This window comes from Neopelma chrysocephalum, unplaced genomic scaffold (genome assembly GCF_003984885.1).
Source record: "Neopelma chrysocephalum unplaced genomic scaffold, ASM398488v2 Primary Assembly neopelma1_98, whole genome shotgun sequence".
In the NCBI taxonomy this organism is placed as follows: Eukaryota; Metazoa; Chordata; class Aves; order Passeriformes; family Pipridae; genus Neopelma; species Neopelma chrysocephalum.
In genome coordinates, this window is record NW_020897761.1 from 3,040,975 (window position 1) to 3,054,926 (window position 13,952).

The following is a 13,952-nucleotide window of genomic DNA, read 5'->3' on the forward strand; positions in this document are numbered from 1 at the left end:
CCCGTTGCCTGGCCTGAAAACCTGCCCCAAGCGCCCTGGTGTCCCCTCCTCGCCTCGTGTATGCCTTTAACAGTTTGCTGGATTACCCATTGCAACTAAAATAACAAAGCTACAAAAGAAGAGGGCAAACAGACGTGATATTCTGCAGCAATTAGGGCTAAACAGGGGAACGGGGAGCAGGGAATGAATGGACAATGGGGAGGGCAGGGACATGGCAGCCCAGGCCCCGACAGGCTGGGCACGAACTGTCCTCAAGAGGCCGGGTCCAAGCCAGGGAGCAGTGAGCTGTACATAAGGAAACGCAGGGAGATGAAAAGGGTTATTTAAACAAGCACCGGGCAGTCCCCACAGGGCCTCCCCGTCCGCTTGGCTTCATCACAGAGTGTCCAGGGTAGAGCGGCTCCCGCTTTCCCCCCTCTCCGAATCCTTTCAGGTGGCGGGGGGACGCTGGCAAGCTGTGGTGGGGTCCGCTTAGAAAGGAAGGAATCCATTAATCTCTCTGGTAATTACTGCCACATATGGATTTGCACAATTACACTTCGTTAATTGGTTATTACAGGCAAGCCAGACTGATTGGGCAGAACGGCTGAGCTTTAACCCCTTCGCTGCCCCCAGGGCCAGCCAGACACCGAGGCAGCCTTCTTCCCAAAACACTGCTGTATCCTCCTGTAACCCTGCTGGATCCTATGCCAAGGACCAGCAAGCACAGCCCTCAGCACCCCATCCAGACATCTTTGCTCTCATGCCTTCTTTTCAGCTGGGTTCTCAAAGAGATGGACCCAAGTGGAGTGAGCCTCCACCTCAAAACAGCCAAACTGCCCAGGCAACTTCATCTGCTCTGGGTTTGCAGCAGACACACCACCTACTCCCCAGGGTGCTGAGGGACGGCAAACTCAGATTTTGTTTGTTTTTAGAAGGAGACCAAGATTCCTTGTGCACTTTGACTTTGTGCCCTCAAGCCCAGCAGGGTTGGTGCCAACAGAAGAATCCACCCCCAAGTCTGTCTCAGTCTCTGAATGCAACTTCTTCAGCTGGATTTGCAATGTAATGCTTTTCTTCCTCAAAACACTGAGAACAGAGGCTTTACTCTAGTAGTAAACACATAAATAACCACAGTAATATAAGCTATACCAAAAAGTACAGATAAAACCCTTGTAAAACTCCAGACAGCATAGGACTTCTGCCAGTTGGGAGTGGAGGCTGCCTGGCCTCCCCACAATGCAGCTACCAGCTCCACCACCTCTCACAGGTAGGTAACCATCCAAAACCTGGCCCCAAAATGTCTTGTTCAGGATCCAGCAATGTTTCTGGAAAAAAACTCAGAAGAGGCAGGCCAAGGTGAGAGCAATTTCTGCCAGAACCATGTCAAAGGCTTCCCATTAAAAGCTGTAACAAGAAAGCAGCAAACAAGAGCATTGCAGAAAACCCACAGGGCAGCAGGGCCCATCTGAGGAGAGAGCTTTTCTCAGCAGCCACCAACAGCAAGGACAGAGCAGGCATTGGCATATTAGGACTTCAGAGCTACTGCACTGCTCCTTGGCCACAGGAGAGGCCACAGAGGAACCTCCTCTAGGCAGCTCATGTCTCTCCCTTTCCCAAGGGCAGCCCAACACCCCCCTCCAGCGAGGCAGTGCCTTCTGGGCAGTAGGATAGTGCTTAGCCCAAGCAAGGGACTTACAGGAGCAGCAGAGCCAGAGGGCACGCAAGGCACACGGGGAAGACTTTCAGCTCAGCTTCTGAATCACCCCAGCGAGCTACTGCAGCAGCAGCAAGATCACAGCAAGAAAAATCTAACTCCAACCCACTCTCTCGTTTCATCCTGTGGCTAAAAAAACCCTTGGGCCAGCCCATTTAGATTCTTCAGTTGAAGCAGATCAATAGGAGACTCCAAACATCTGCAACAAACACATACTCACCCTTTCCTCTACTGCTATCACTGCAATCATGCTTGCAGTGATATTATAATAACAATGATATTATAAAATCAGTGATATTATAATGCTACTCAACATTATACATATAATACAACACTCTAGATCTAGCCTAGGAGAAACCTCCTCCTCATCAGCTAATTAAAGGGCTTCTACTGTCCCCACTCTGCTGCAGGGAGTAGCCCAGTAACAAAACTGTTCTCCCTAGGAGGTCACTGGTGTTTCATGAAAGTTACAGTAGAATTTGTTCCTGTTGTCCAGCGACCTGTGATTTCCCAGCTCCCTGACTTCATACAGACATTTCTTTCTCCTGCAAAAGCCAGCTCCAAGCTCGCTGTCTGAAGGGGACCATCTGGTCCATTGTAAAGGCAGCATCTCCCAGCTCCCCATGAGTGTTCTCAGGTGTACGTGAGCTGGTCTTCGAGGAAGGGAGAGGCAGGCCAGCCCCGCACCCATGAAAGGTTGCTGATCTGTCCCCTAAACCAACTGCCTCTGCAACGCTCAGAATGAATCTTCAGAGCTGTCAAAGGGAAGATCGGGCAGAACCTGCAACCGTGTTTAAAAAGGTCAGCTGGGCAAAGTCAGGATGGGAAGGATGTTCGCTTTATTGACAGATGCAGAGCGGAAGGGGCCAACCTGTGAGTACCTGCAAGCCGGTTTTGGCAGCACACGCTAGACTTCAACTCTGGGCTCTGGTGGCTGCAGCTGGTGACAAATCCTTTGTGGATCACTCCCAGGGGCTGGGGACTAAGCTGAAACTGAGACTGGGGCTGAGCACCAAGCAGGGATCTTGTGCAGCCTCCCTTTATGCTGAGGGGTCAGATTAGGCTGGTGGGATGGATGCCTTTCTGGCTCTCATGACAGTTTTTAAAGCTCAGAGACTAGAATATAATTTTCTCTCTGTCCTTTACTTACATGCACATCTGCCCAACACAGGTTGGTTTTGATTCCGAGTTCAGAATTGATGCAAAGGTTACTTTGCATCCGACCAGATTAACTCCAGTGTTGTACAACTGGTTTACCTGATATACAGGAATCAGACAAATAGTGTACCTGTTGATGCTAAGTAAACTTAATATTGATATGAATATGTGACATATTTACTAGTAAAGCTGCAAGAGAAGTTGCTGGTTTAAATTTTATGTGACTTGGAAACATATAAAGGCAAGTAAACATATTCTTTTTGGTTAGAATATTGTTACATGTATATTGCAAAGAGCTCATACACAGCAGAGTTAGCGAAACACATTGAGTCAGGTTGAAACCCAAACCAGGTTCAAAGGGATCTGAAATTAGTTAGGTCATTAAGACTTTTTCACAGTGAAATTCTCTCTCTCTGTGTACATACACACACATATTTAATATATTTGATAAAATCAATATTTATCCAGGAAGAGCTTCATTTTTTAGAGAAGCATCACTTTGTTAAAAGTATTATCCTCATGGAAAATTCTTGACTAGCTTTATATGTAGCTTCCACCTGTTCTTTTTTAACCTTTATGAGCTGATCCCCAAAACTCCTTTAGTATAAGCCATCACAGCCCTCACCTGTAAATACAGTATCCCCTTCCACACCCTGAACACTTTTCTTTCCCTGCATTGCAGGAGGAAAGCACAGACTCACAGGTCTGGAAGAGACACAAAGGAAAACAAGCTCATCTCACCCATCTTCTTGCCCCAAATCAGACCAGACATCTTTGGGGACAGAGCTGCCACCTCCTTCCCCAGCCCATCTGTCCCATCACCCCTCCACCACTCCTGTTAAATTATATTTTCCCAATGTCTAAACTCCTTCAATGGAGAGTGCAGCTCAGTGCTACAAAGGTTTCTTCTCAAGACCTGCAGCCAAATTAAAGTCCCATAAAGGCTCTGTTCAGATGGCTACAGGAGCAGCATGCCCAGGAGGCTGGGCAAACCCCACAGCTCTCAGTGGTGTCCTGCACAGCCTCCCAACCCAGAACTGAGCCCACATAGCTGAGTGGCACAGGGTCAGGACAAGGACTTACAGAAGTGAGGGAAGGAGCCCATCTCCAGGGAATAAGGAACCTGTGTGCCCGGCTGCATTTCCAACCTGCGTCCCGTCTCTTCAGCAGACTCAACCATGAAGGGAGGTTTGGGATCAGCTCTCTCGGCGGCACTGGGCTCTTGGAGAAAGAAAGGAGTGTTTACATATTACAGAGCAGCATCCTCACAGTCTGTCCTAAGTTACAAATTTACCTCCCAGACCTTGACCGGGCTGGGGTTTCCTGTGTTTGCTCCTGTCTCTTTGGAAAGCAGGAGATGTTGCAATGCCGGGGGGAGGGCTGGCTGCACAGGCTGCCTGGGAAAGGCCCTGCGATGCAAAGGAGTCAGTCCGAAGTGGCTCTGCTGAGAAAGTGTCTCCTGGAAATGATTTCTTTTCTAATCCCAGCTCCTAAAGGAACAAAACCAAGCAAACAACTGCCATCCGATCTGAGCATCAGCCTCAGTTCTGCTTTCCTGCTTCCCTCTGCCAGTTGTCTTTTTTTCTCTCTCATCTGCACCCACTCTCTATCTGGTAACAAACTTTGCCAATGAGAGGGTGGCAGTGTTGGTCACAGTACCACTGGACTCCAGTAGAGACCAGGCATAACTGGCTTTTGCCTCACCGAAGCTGTCTGAGGATGGTGGGGGCAGGTGTGAAGGCAGCAATGTTTTGTACACATTCCTGGGCAGTGCCACTAGTTGCTTGCAGGTGACCTGGACAGACCCCTGTCTCCAGAAGGCTTTCAGAGGACCAGCCTGTGCTGTGACCGGTTTTTCTTGTGCTGAAGTTAAAGCCCCTGGCTTTGTTCCTGTGCTTGCTTATCTCTGTTACATTCTCAAACCACGCATAGGCATCTGCCTGCATCCTCCCTCGTGTTTGAATTTTGCCAGTCTTGTTGGAGAAGAGCTACAAGCAAACAACATTCCTCTCCCCCGTCTGCACTGATAATCTCAGGATCTCATCTCCTCTGCTCTCCCCTTCAGGCTGTGTCAACACCACTGGGGTTGTGGAGGGCAGGACTGCTCTGCCTCCACTGCCCCATCCTGTACACTGTGTGCTGCTCAGCCCAGAACAACCCCACATGGACTATTCCTCTGGGATGAGTCAGACCAAGCAGGAGGTTTCAACCACCTCCGTCTCCTAGATTTCTCCACATTTACAGCAACAAAACATGCAGGTCCCAAAGCGCAGAATGATCTCAAGAGTTCGCCTTCCAGAGACTTTCAGGAATTGGAGCCTCTGCTCTGCTGAGATCAGCAGACAGAGCATTGCCAAAGCCAAGGTGGGACACACAGCCCCCTCCTCATCAGTGCCAATTGCTGGGACATTTCCCACAGGAGAAGCAGCCACAGGGAGTCCAGGCAGGCAGAGCTAGCAAGGCTGCCAAATTGCTGGTTTGATTTTGCTTGCACTTTTAGAAAATTCTTAATCTGAAACTGCAACAAATTCCTCAAATTCAAGTTCTCATGCAGCTGAAACCCTGCAGGGTAGTCTGGATTGAAGCCAGGAGGTGAGCAAAGAGACTCCTCTTTAGGAGACATAGAAATCCAGTGTGCTCTGTCTGCTGTCTCTTCTCTCCACAGGCATTGCCCTGCTGTGGGTAAGATGGATCCAATCTCCTTTTCTTTCTTTTCTTTTATTTTTACCCAGGAAGGGCTGTCCAGCAGTCAGATCACTACCCAGGGACTCCAGACTCCCTGGAATCCGCCAGTGACCTTTCAGACACACTCAGGTTTGTCTTCCCAGTTCCCACAAACAGCAAGACTTCTGTGCCCTGAGCTGTGGTGCTTGGATCTCTCTTCCTATCCCTTTCCCTTTCTCAGACCTAACATATCTCAGCAGCTGCCAGAGCATGGAGCCACTCCAGAAATGAATCTCCAGTGTGACATGGCACAGCTTTAATTACACAACAGGAGCCAGAAGAAAGGCTGTGAAACACTGCTCTCTCAAAAACTTAAACCTCCACTTGAGGCACTTTGTGTGGCTGTGAGCAGAAGTAGCAGGACAAGAGCTCTCTAAGCACATAAAAGAGCCAAATCAAATGCCCTGTTGATAGAGTCTAGCAAAATAAACTAATGATGGACAGCACTGCAGCTTTTCATATGTGAGGGACGGATTTACAGCGATACCAAAGGAATTATTTCAGCCCCATGGTGACAATACCCACCCGCTTCCTTATTATATTTTATTGATCTTGCCCTAAATACATGTGGCTGGAGGAAATGATGCATAAATTACTAACAAGTTAATTTCTTGCTCCGACACAGACTCACAACAGCCCTTTGAAGGGGAACCAGGAAAGACAATGTGTGAAAGGATAAAGGCGATGAGACAAGCTTGGATGTAATAATCCCATGTGAATGATTATTGCTGCAACTAATGTAATCTAATAATGAAGAATTTACGCCAGATGTCCCCCGGAATATGCCAGGCAGACTCAGGATTCAGCAGTGGATCCATTTCTAAGGAAACCTTGTTAGGAGGGAAAAAAAATGCTGTTGTCTGTTCATCAAATGGGAGGCTGTAGACCTTTTTAGTCAGAGTCTTAACAAAAGCCCGCCTTGCAAAGCTTCCTGGAAGGGTGTTCATCAGGCCTGACTGCCCATTTGTTTTCAGGAGAAGTTTAAGGGGTTGGGTTTGCCCTGTAAAGCCTCTAACAGTCTAGGAGCAGCCCATTTCAGAAGCTGTCCCTTACCCCAAGCCATAGCTGACACAAGGATCTTCCCTGTCTCTCCCTGGAGCACAGAGGGAGCTGCTGGGACATCCATCTCCAGGACAAGTGAATGAAGAGTGGAGATTCACTTCTTTTTATTTATTTTGAACTTGCATCCCTTCAGCTCCCTAGAGTAAGTCCTTAAACCAGTGCTCCATCCCTGTCCTGGGGCATGGCACACCCCATACACCCCTTTCCATCTCACAAGCTGCAGGATATGGGGACATACCATAGCAGTGAAAAGGAAAACAGAGAGCTCTGCACCAGAGGAGTATCATGGGTGTACCCAGGCTGCTGCAAAATGAGACTGGCTTCACCTTGGTTCATGCCATTTAGAAGGCCATTTTGCAGCAGGTAGGTGAGCACAGGCCTGGCAGAGTGCTGCTGACCATCCAGGTCTTCATGAAGACCTGAACTGGACCAAATTTGCTGCCCAAAATGCAGACCAGAGTTGGGATAATTTGTTATTTCAGATCCAGCCCCAATTGAATGCTCTTCTAGCCCAGGGCAGTGCTACCACAGGCACTGATTTCCATGGCATGTTAGGCAATCAGCCAAAACAGAGACCCAACATCCACACTTCCTCTTCATTTGAAAACCACTATGAGCTAAGTATAAAAACAGGCACAAAACATACTTTTCACTCTCTCTCCTCACCTCTGTTTCTTATTCATCACCTCTTTGAAGGTATTTTGAACAGGAATTCCAAACACCTATTCTGGTTGCACTTTGGGGTTTGAACTGCTGTTCATAATTCCTCCTTAATTTAAGAAGCTCTGTGGGAAGAAGGGGGAAGGGAAGCTTAAGCAGGATCCAGATCCACTAAAACACAAACCACTACATTCAACTTGAAAGATTTGTTTAAGCCCCATTAACTTAATTGGGACTTAACATCTTGTTCATTCCTTGCTCTTGCAGAAGACCCAGAGATCTCCACAGTGAACAAGTGTGACTCCAGCACTGAGTCATGGGGACTGTGTGATCGTGGTTGGATTGTGTCAAAGTTGCAGCCGCCGTGCTTCTCCCAGGATTCTCCTTTCCCAGGTACTTGGAGAGTGTAGGCTGCTTGTCTGTTGAAATTTATTTCACTGGGGCTCTTTGATCTGAGCCTGTGTGCTGCTGGTCTGTTCTAGCAGGCACACAGCTGTTCTGAAGGACTTTCCAAACAATAATGCAAACATAGCTGCACTTAGGACTTGCAAACCCTGATTTTAGCCAGTTTGTATGTCAGACATCACTGTGCCTAGAAATGACTTGCAAACAGGACCAAAGATCAGGCCTAATTTTAGTAAGCCTTTGGGCTCTGCGTCCCCTGACTGTGCTTGCTTTGATGAAACACAATCATAGGATGAAAGAAAGCAAAAACCCAGCTGGCACCTGCTGGGAGGGCAGGGAGAGAGAATCTGGCAGACAGGAGGTTCCTACAGAGATTGCCAACACTACTACATGTCTGTTTTGCTTTCTGGGCAGGATGGTGAATCCAAAGGTGATAAACATTTGGCTTGGCTGGCCAGACAAGATGTGCCCACATCAGACACTGCACACTCCCTCCTCTCTCACTGGCATCTCTGTGCCTCTCAAGGCAGCTCCTTCTGCTGTGCTTCACATCTCCAGCCCCTGAGCTTCAGAAAGATCGAGGCTCTGCTGGAGTGAAACACATCAGTGGGAATAGCTGCTCCCTTGCAAAGAGCAGGCTGGCTGGGCTGCTCTGTACCAGACATCTGGACAACCGACTTCACATTTCAGTTTGCAGCCCAACACAAGGATTGTTGTTAGAGGACATCTTTGAACCTCAGGAAACTTTGAGTTATCTGCAGTATTTTTAGGACAACAGCTTTATTTACAATTCAGTGCCATGAAAAGACAAATGTTTAACTAAACCGGGAGTGACTTTGTTCTCCAAATACTTCCAGTGAGGAAGAGTGACTCTGAAGTGAAAAAAACTTGCTGTTGTCTGAGCATCAAAAGAGGTTAGTAAAGATTCTCGACTATCCTTTCTCTTGGTCTGAAGCCCTGAAGAAAGGACTACAGCCCAGTTGTGCTCTTTAACCAAGGAGCAGTTCGTGTTCTCTTTGCACCAATTGGAACGCAATTCCTTTCTATAAATATCCAGCGGTTTTCCTGTGCCATTGAACACACAGGTGAGATGGCTCGATACATTTATCAGCCAACCAGTGCAGCCTGAGTGACTCATCGCCCCTGGAGCAGCAATGAGCAGTAACCTCCTCTGACAGGACAGTCAGATAAGCCAAACCACTGGGCTGTAATAACCCTTGTTAGCTTTCCAAACCTATTCCTTGCCCCCGCTCTCTCTCCAGAGAAGCCTACAGCACCTCTTTGGCTGGGTGAGCTGTACATCTAGGCAGAAGGGCCTGCACCCTGGGCCCACCAGATGGATTTTATGAAGGTGGTCTGTCCTGCTGGGCCCCTTCTGGGAAGGAAGGAGCTGCTGATAGCATTACTGTGTCTGCTCTCTATCACAGGGCCTGGGGCTTGCCTGCACCGGAAACAACACTCTAGGATAACACACAGACCCTCGTGGAAGCTACAGCAATTAGGTTAATTAAGAGCTGGGGTGGGCCCATATGTTTTCTGATCTGTTGTTTTTTAGGTCCCCTATTGCACCTGTTCCCACAGCATCCAAGCACCCCTAAGGCTTAGATTTTCCCACTCCAGACATGAGAACAGAAGGACGTCTGTCCCAGATCAGAGCAAGGCCTGCTTGGCCTCATATCCAGCAGCAGATAGAGCAGCCAGAATGACAAGAATAGGACATGTCATTCCCCTGGTACAGGTCCTCTGCTCTCCCCGGGAAGGTCCCAAATCTGTTCACTAAGGAGTCTAGTATCATTTGGACACCATTCCTGGAGGTATTTACAAGATGTGTAGACATGACACTTAGGGATATGGTTTAGTGGGACTTGACAGTGTTGGGTTTATGGTTGGACTCAGTGATCACAAGGGTCTTTCCCAATCTAAAAGATGCTACGATTCTATGATTTGCTTTTAGACACGAGGTGGAGGCATGAATTGCACAGTGCATTTCTCTGAGGCAGAATCACTTTCTGGAGTTACACTTCAATGCTGACATGGAAGCCAAGTATCTGCTGTGTGCAGCCATCTCCACATCTCCTGCTTATGCAGGAACACGAATAAAGTGCTTTTAAAGTCCATGGAATCTCCATCACCCATTACTATCACCAAAAGTCTGACTTGCAAGACTTTCTCCCACTTAGGAAACAGGGAAGGATGCTGTGAGGCATAATTCACCATTTAATGGGCTGAGAACCAAAATCCACCCTGTGTGTGTACAAGGAAACAGGAAGAAAAAGTTACAAAAGCATTGACTGATCCATTGTGAGTGTGTGGGTGCATGTGCGTGTTATTAGCTTTGTCTGGCAGCACTTGAAACACGTTTGTCAGCACCTAAAGGAACCAATTCTGAATTTAATGCATCCAAACTGAATGAATTGCAGTCTGGAGAAAATGAGGATCTGTGTCTGACTTCTTTTCAGGACTTATATGACTTTAGTGAGCTGGATGCTTGTTTATAAGTAATTACAGTTACTTTACCAGAAACTTTTTATGTCCAGTATGTAATTAAAATGCAGACTTTAAACTCAGTCGTAGGAAAGGCATGGATTTTTTAACATACTCAATGCTCTCCTCCTGGCATGTCAGCTGGGATTTTATAGCAGAAGCAAAACCTTCTACAGGTGGGCAAAACCTTCTAGAGGCATGGCAAATTAAACAGGATGCTGAAATATTCCTGAAGAAAGAGCTAATAGAGGGAAAGGGAAATGGAACAGATTGAACTGTACTGCCCTCAGCAGTAATATTCAGCTGTCCCAGTTCAAAAGAGCAGAGTGACAAATGCATTCAGGTGAATGGCTGGCCTGCCTTTAGTGCAAATAAACCAGCAGCCTGAGCAAACTCTGTGTGTCTGAGCAGCGCGTGCAAAATTCACCATGGCTTTACCAATCACCCCCACAATGCAAACTGCCACTCTTCCCTCCAAGGGCCTGTGGCAAGGGTCTTTCACCCCTACCCCAACTGCTGTACCCACCAAAAAAGTCAGAGAGAAAAGCACAAGTGGCAAGCAAGAAGGGTCTTGCAAAACAGAGGTGGAGATGCTTTTCCCTGCAGGAAAGGAGGGAGAGCAGTGGGGAACATGGGCTGTCTATCTGCTCCCTCCTGCCAGACTCCATGGCACCCCTGTCAAGTGCTCCAGCCAAATCCCCTGCCTTTAGCTGCAGCAGGTTACTGACACAGGTGAGTTTTTCTCCACAAGTGTCTTTAACAGATTAGAAGAACCTCAGCCACACCTGGTTGTTTGCAGGAGTTGCATTGGTCAAATGTGATTTGCTGTGAAGTAGCAAAGATCTTCATTCTCTGACAATGACCCAGCAGGTCCTGACTCATCTGCAGAGCTTTCCTCTGATGCCTTCAAGGGCCATCCAGATCAGACTCCAGTCTAGGAAGAGCCTGTGACAAACAGCTACCCTGCTTTCCACCCAGGGCCCAACTTGGGAGCCTGTTGCCAACAAGGGCAAGGGAGGAGGAAGAAATACAGTGAGGAACAGAGAGGGCCCTTTATCTCTATCTTAGCATAGGACTTTTCAGAACTATTCCTACTGTCTTTCTGCTCAAACTGTATCATTTCCCTATGGGATATCTTGGCTGTTCATGTGAGCTCAGCATTGCACCATGTGTTAAAAAATAATTTTTACATTATCTGCAGCGTTTGCACTGGCTCAGGATGAGGTAAAGTGGGGACATCACTGTTTCATGCTCTGTGGGCTGTGCTATCCTTCCCTCTTGGTTTGGGCCAGGCTGGGCTTGATTTTCCAAGATCCCAAAGTGAATACATCCTGCCTGATTACAGCCCTTCCTTTCCCAGAAATCATCTTATGGAATAAGCCCTGAACAAACTGTTTCCTATATCCCCTTTAACCCTTTTCCCTCCACCCAAGTGCTCTGTGACCCAAGGCCTGCTCCAGAAGGCACGAATTCAGTGCAATTCCCTCGTCCTGCCCACTCAGAGACTGTCAAAAGCCAAAAATGACAGCACTGGAGTGCCAGAAGCAAGCAAGTCACCTGTAATTTCACACCTGCCATCGCTGCTTTTGTGGCAGCTGGCGAGGCGAGAAGTTGATGAAGGTCCCACTTGGCCCAGGCTGAAAGTCAAAGCAACTGTTGGGCTTTTCAGGGAACGTCCTTTCCTGAAGTAGGAAGGCAGGTAGAAAACCTGCTGGCAGCTGCCCAGGGGCATCTGCTGCCTGCCTGAGGAGGCATTTGTGCTTTTCGCACGCTGTCCTGTTCTTGGTAGAAGCTTTCCTGAGCTGGAAAAAGCATCAGCCACCATCAGCTGTAGAAACACTTTCTGGGCTGTGGATTTCTTTCTGTGGAGCCACAGCTGAACTGTGTTGGCCAAGTCTGCCTCCCTTCTAGGTGAGATTTAATAGAGCCAGGTGAGTTGCAAAAACCATCCAGCAGGTTTTGACTCCACCAGTCAAATCTAACCTGCAATTTGGATTGTTTCTCCCTACAGGTGTGCAGAAGTGAGGCCATAAACCAGGCTAGGGAACTCCATAGTACAACTCTGCAAATGCGGTGACAAGCTGGGCTCTGGTACCTGCTTTTCTGCCCTCCACTCAGCCTCTGCTGCCCACTACCAACAGGAGCCTGGCCTGCCTGTCCATGGGCAAGCCCAGGCTGTATTTCTCATTTGATGTGAGTTATGGCTCCCAGGGAGCAGTGATCTTGTGGACTTTTCTGTCCCTGACCAAGAGCTCACAAAACCAATTTTCTCCTCTAAGTCTATGCACTGTAGACCCCTCACCAAACACCCACCACCAGCCACACATGAGCAGCATGCTCAAGCCAAGAGGAGGGAGCCAGCCCCCCGCAAGAACCAGAGGAATCCAAACAGGAGCAAGACTCAGGACAGAAACCAGACTCACAGAGGCTTGAGTATGTTGCATTGCACAGACACAGTCTGGCCTCCTGGCCCTAATATCCTCTGACAGCTCGCAGAGCAGGAGCCGAGCAGGTTAGTGACTCGATCACGACACCAACTCCTGCGGGACCTGCTGCTCCAGAGTCCCCACTGCCAGGCCCCAGCAAAGCACGCAAGGAGCTGCAAGGATGGGCAGCCCCTGGGGCCTGGAGCAGTGACTTATCTTCTCGACAGAAGTGCTGGCCAAATGCTGGGTCCGCTCCAATCCTTGAAAACTGGAGTTTTGGAAGGCAACTTGAGCCAGGTCCTGGTAAATGACTGTTTGTTTGATGGCTAATTGCTTATGAAAACAGAAGGCACAAACTCAATCTGTGCAGGTCTTATATCACCGAAGCCCACAGAAACATGCACCATGCACCTCAAGTCAAAAGCTACCTGTCTGAGAGACTTTTAGTAAAATTTCTAAGTTTCTAACCCCCCTTCTGTCACACTGCAGAAGTAAAAAGCTAAAGCCACCCTGTGTAGCTCAGTTCATCAGGAATGTGTTAAGTTATGCCACAAAAACCATCCCTTTGCTGCCAAGCAGCAAACACACAGAGCTGTGAAAGGACATGTGTGCCTCCCAGTTAATGTCACCTTCACAGCTTCCATAGGTCACAGCACAAGCACACATCCGCTCCAAAATAAGATGCCAGGCAAAGCACGGATCCCATTCTGAACAATGCTGTGGGCCCAGGGAGAGATGAGGAATTTAAGGGAAGTGGAACAACAGGAAATAAGGAAAGTCCCTCCAGCAAAGACCCTGTGGCCCCTCGGTGGTCGCTCAGCACTGCACCACACAGAGGAGTGACACAATGGAGTGACTAAAGGGCGGACTGGCAGCCAGCATTCCCATGGCCATTGTTGCCAGCACGGGAACTATGCAGAGAGCAAACAAGAGCTGTGTTCCCAGGCACTGCAACAAGAGATGCATCCACTCCAATACAATGACTTCCTGAAGCTCCTGGACATGCCAGGTCATCCTAACTGGTAACTCATATCCTGAAGCAGGAAAAACTGTGCCAGGAGGGTATAAAGAATCAAGCATTCTGGACAGGCACAGGCTGAGGATAGATGTAACCTGAAAGTCACTGTAAGGAAGGAGATCCCCTTCAGAGAGTCTTTGTCTGGCCTAGGGGATATATGGGAGAAGTAGAGGACTAATCTCACCCAGTTGTGGTCTCACTCATGTTGCCTCTAGAAGTCACAAGGAAGGAAGGCTTGGAGAAAGAGAGGGGATAATTTTATGGTCTCTTTTCTGGCAATGAAGGCCCTGTAAATCCCAGGGAAAACTGCTAGAAGCAC

General features: G+C 48.3%; 1 protein-coding gene across 3 annotated transcripts in view; it reads right to left on the reverse strand.

Moving 5' to 3' along the window:
* The window catches only part of RXRG (retinoid X receptor gamma), a 48,036-nt gene that overhangs the window by 33,248 nt on the left and 836 nt on the right, over positions 1–13,952 (reverse strand). The window contains exons 1-2 of one of the 3 annotated variants that reach the window (XM_027694656.1): positions 4,149–4,194; positions 3,938–4,075 (exon numbers count right to left, since the gene is read on the reverse strand). In XM_027694656.1, the coding sequence (XP_027550457.1) occupies positions 3,938–4,034 (97 nt within the window). In that variant the 5' untranslated portion in view covers positions 4,035–4,075; positions 4,149–4,194. Of the gene's footprint in view, positions 1–3,479; positions 3,554–3,937; positions 4,076–4,148; positions 4,195–13,952 lie in introns of those variants that run through there. The other 2 variants (XM_027694655.1, XM_027694657.1) reach the window with 2 other exon arrangements.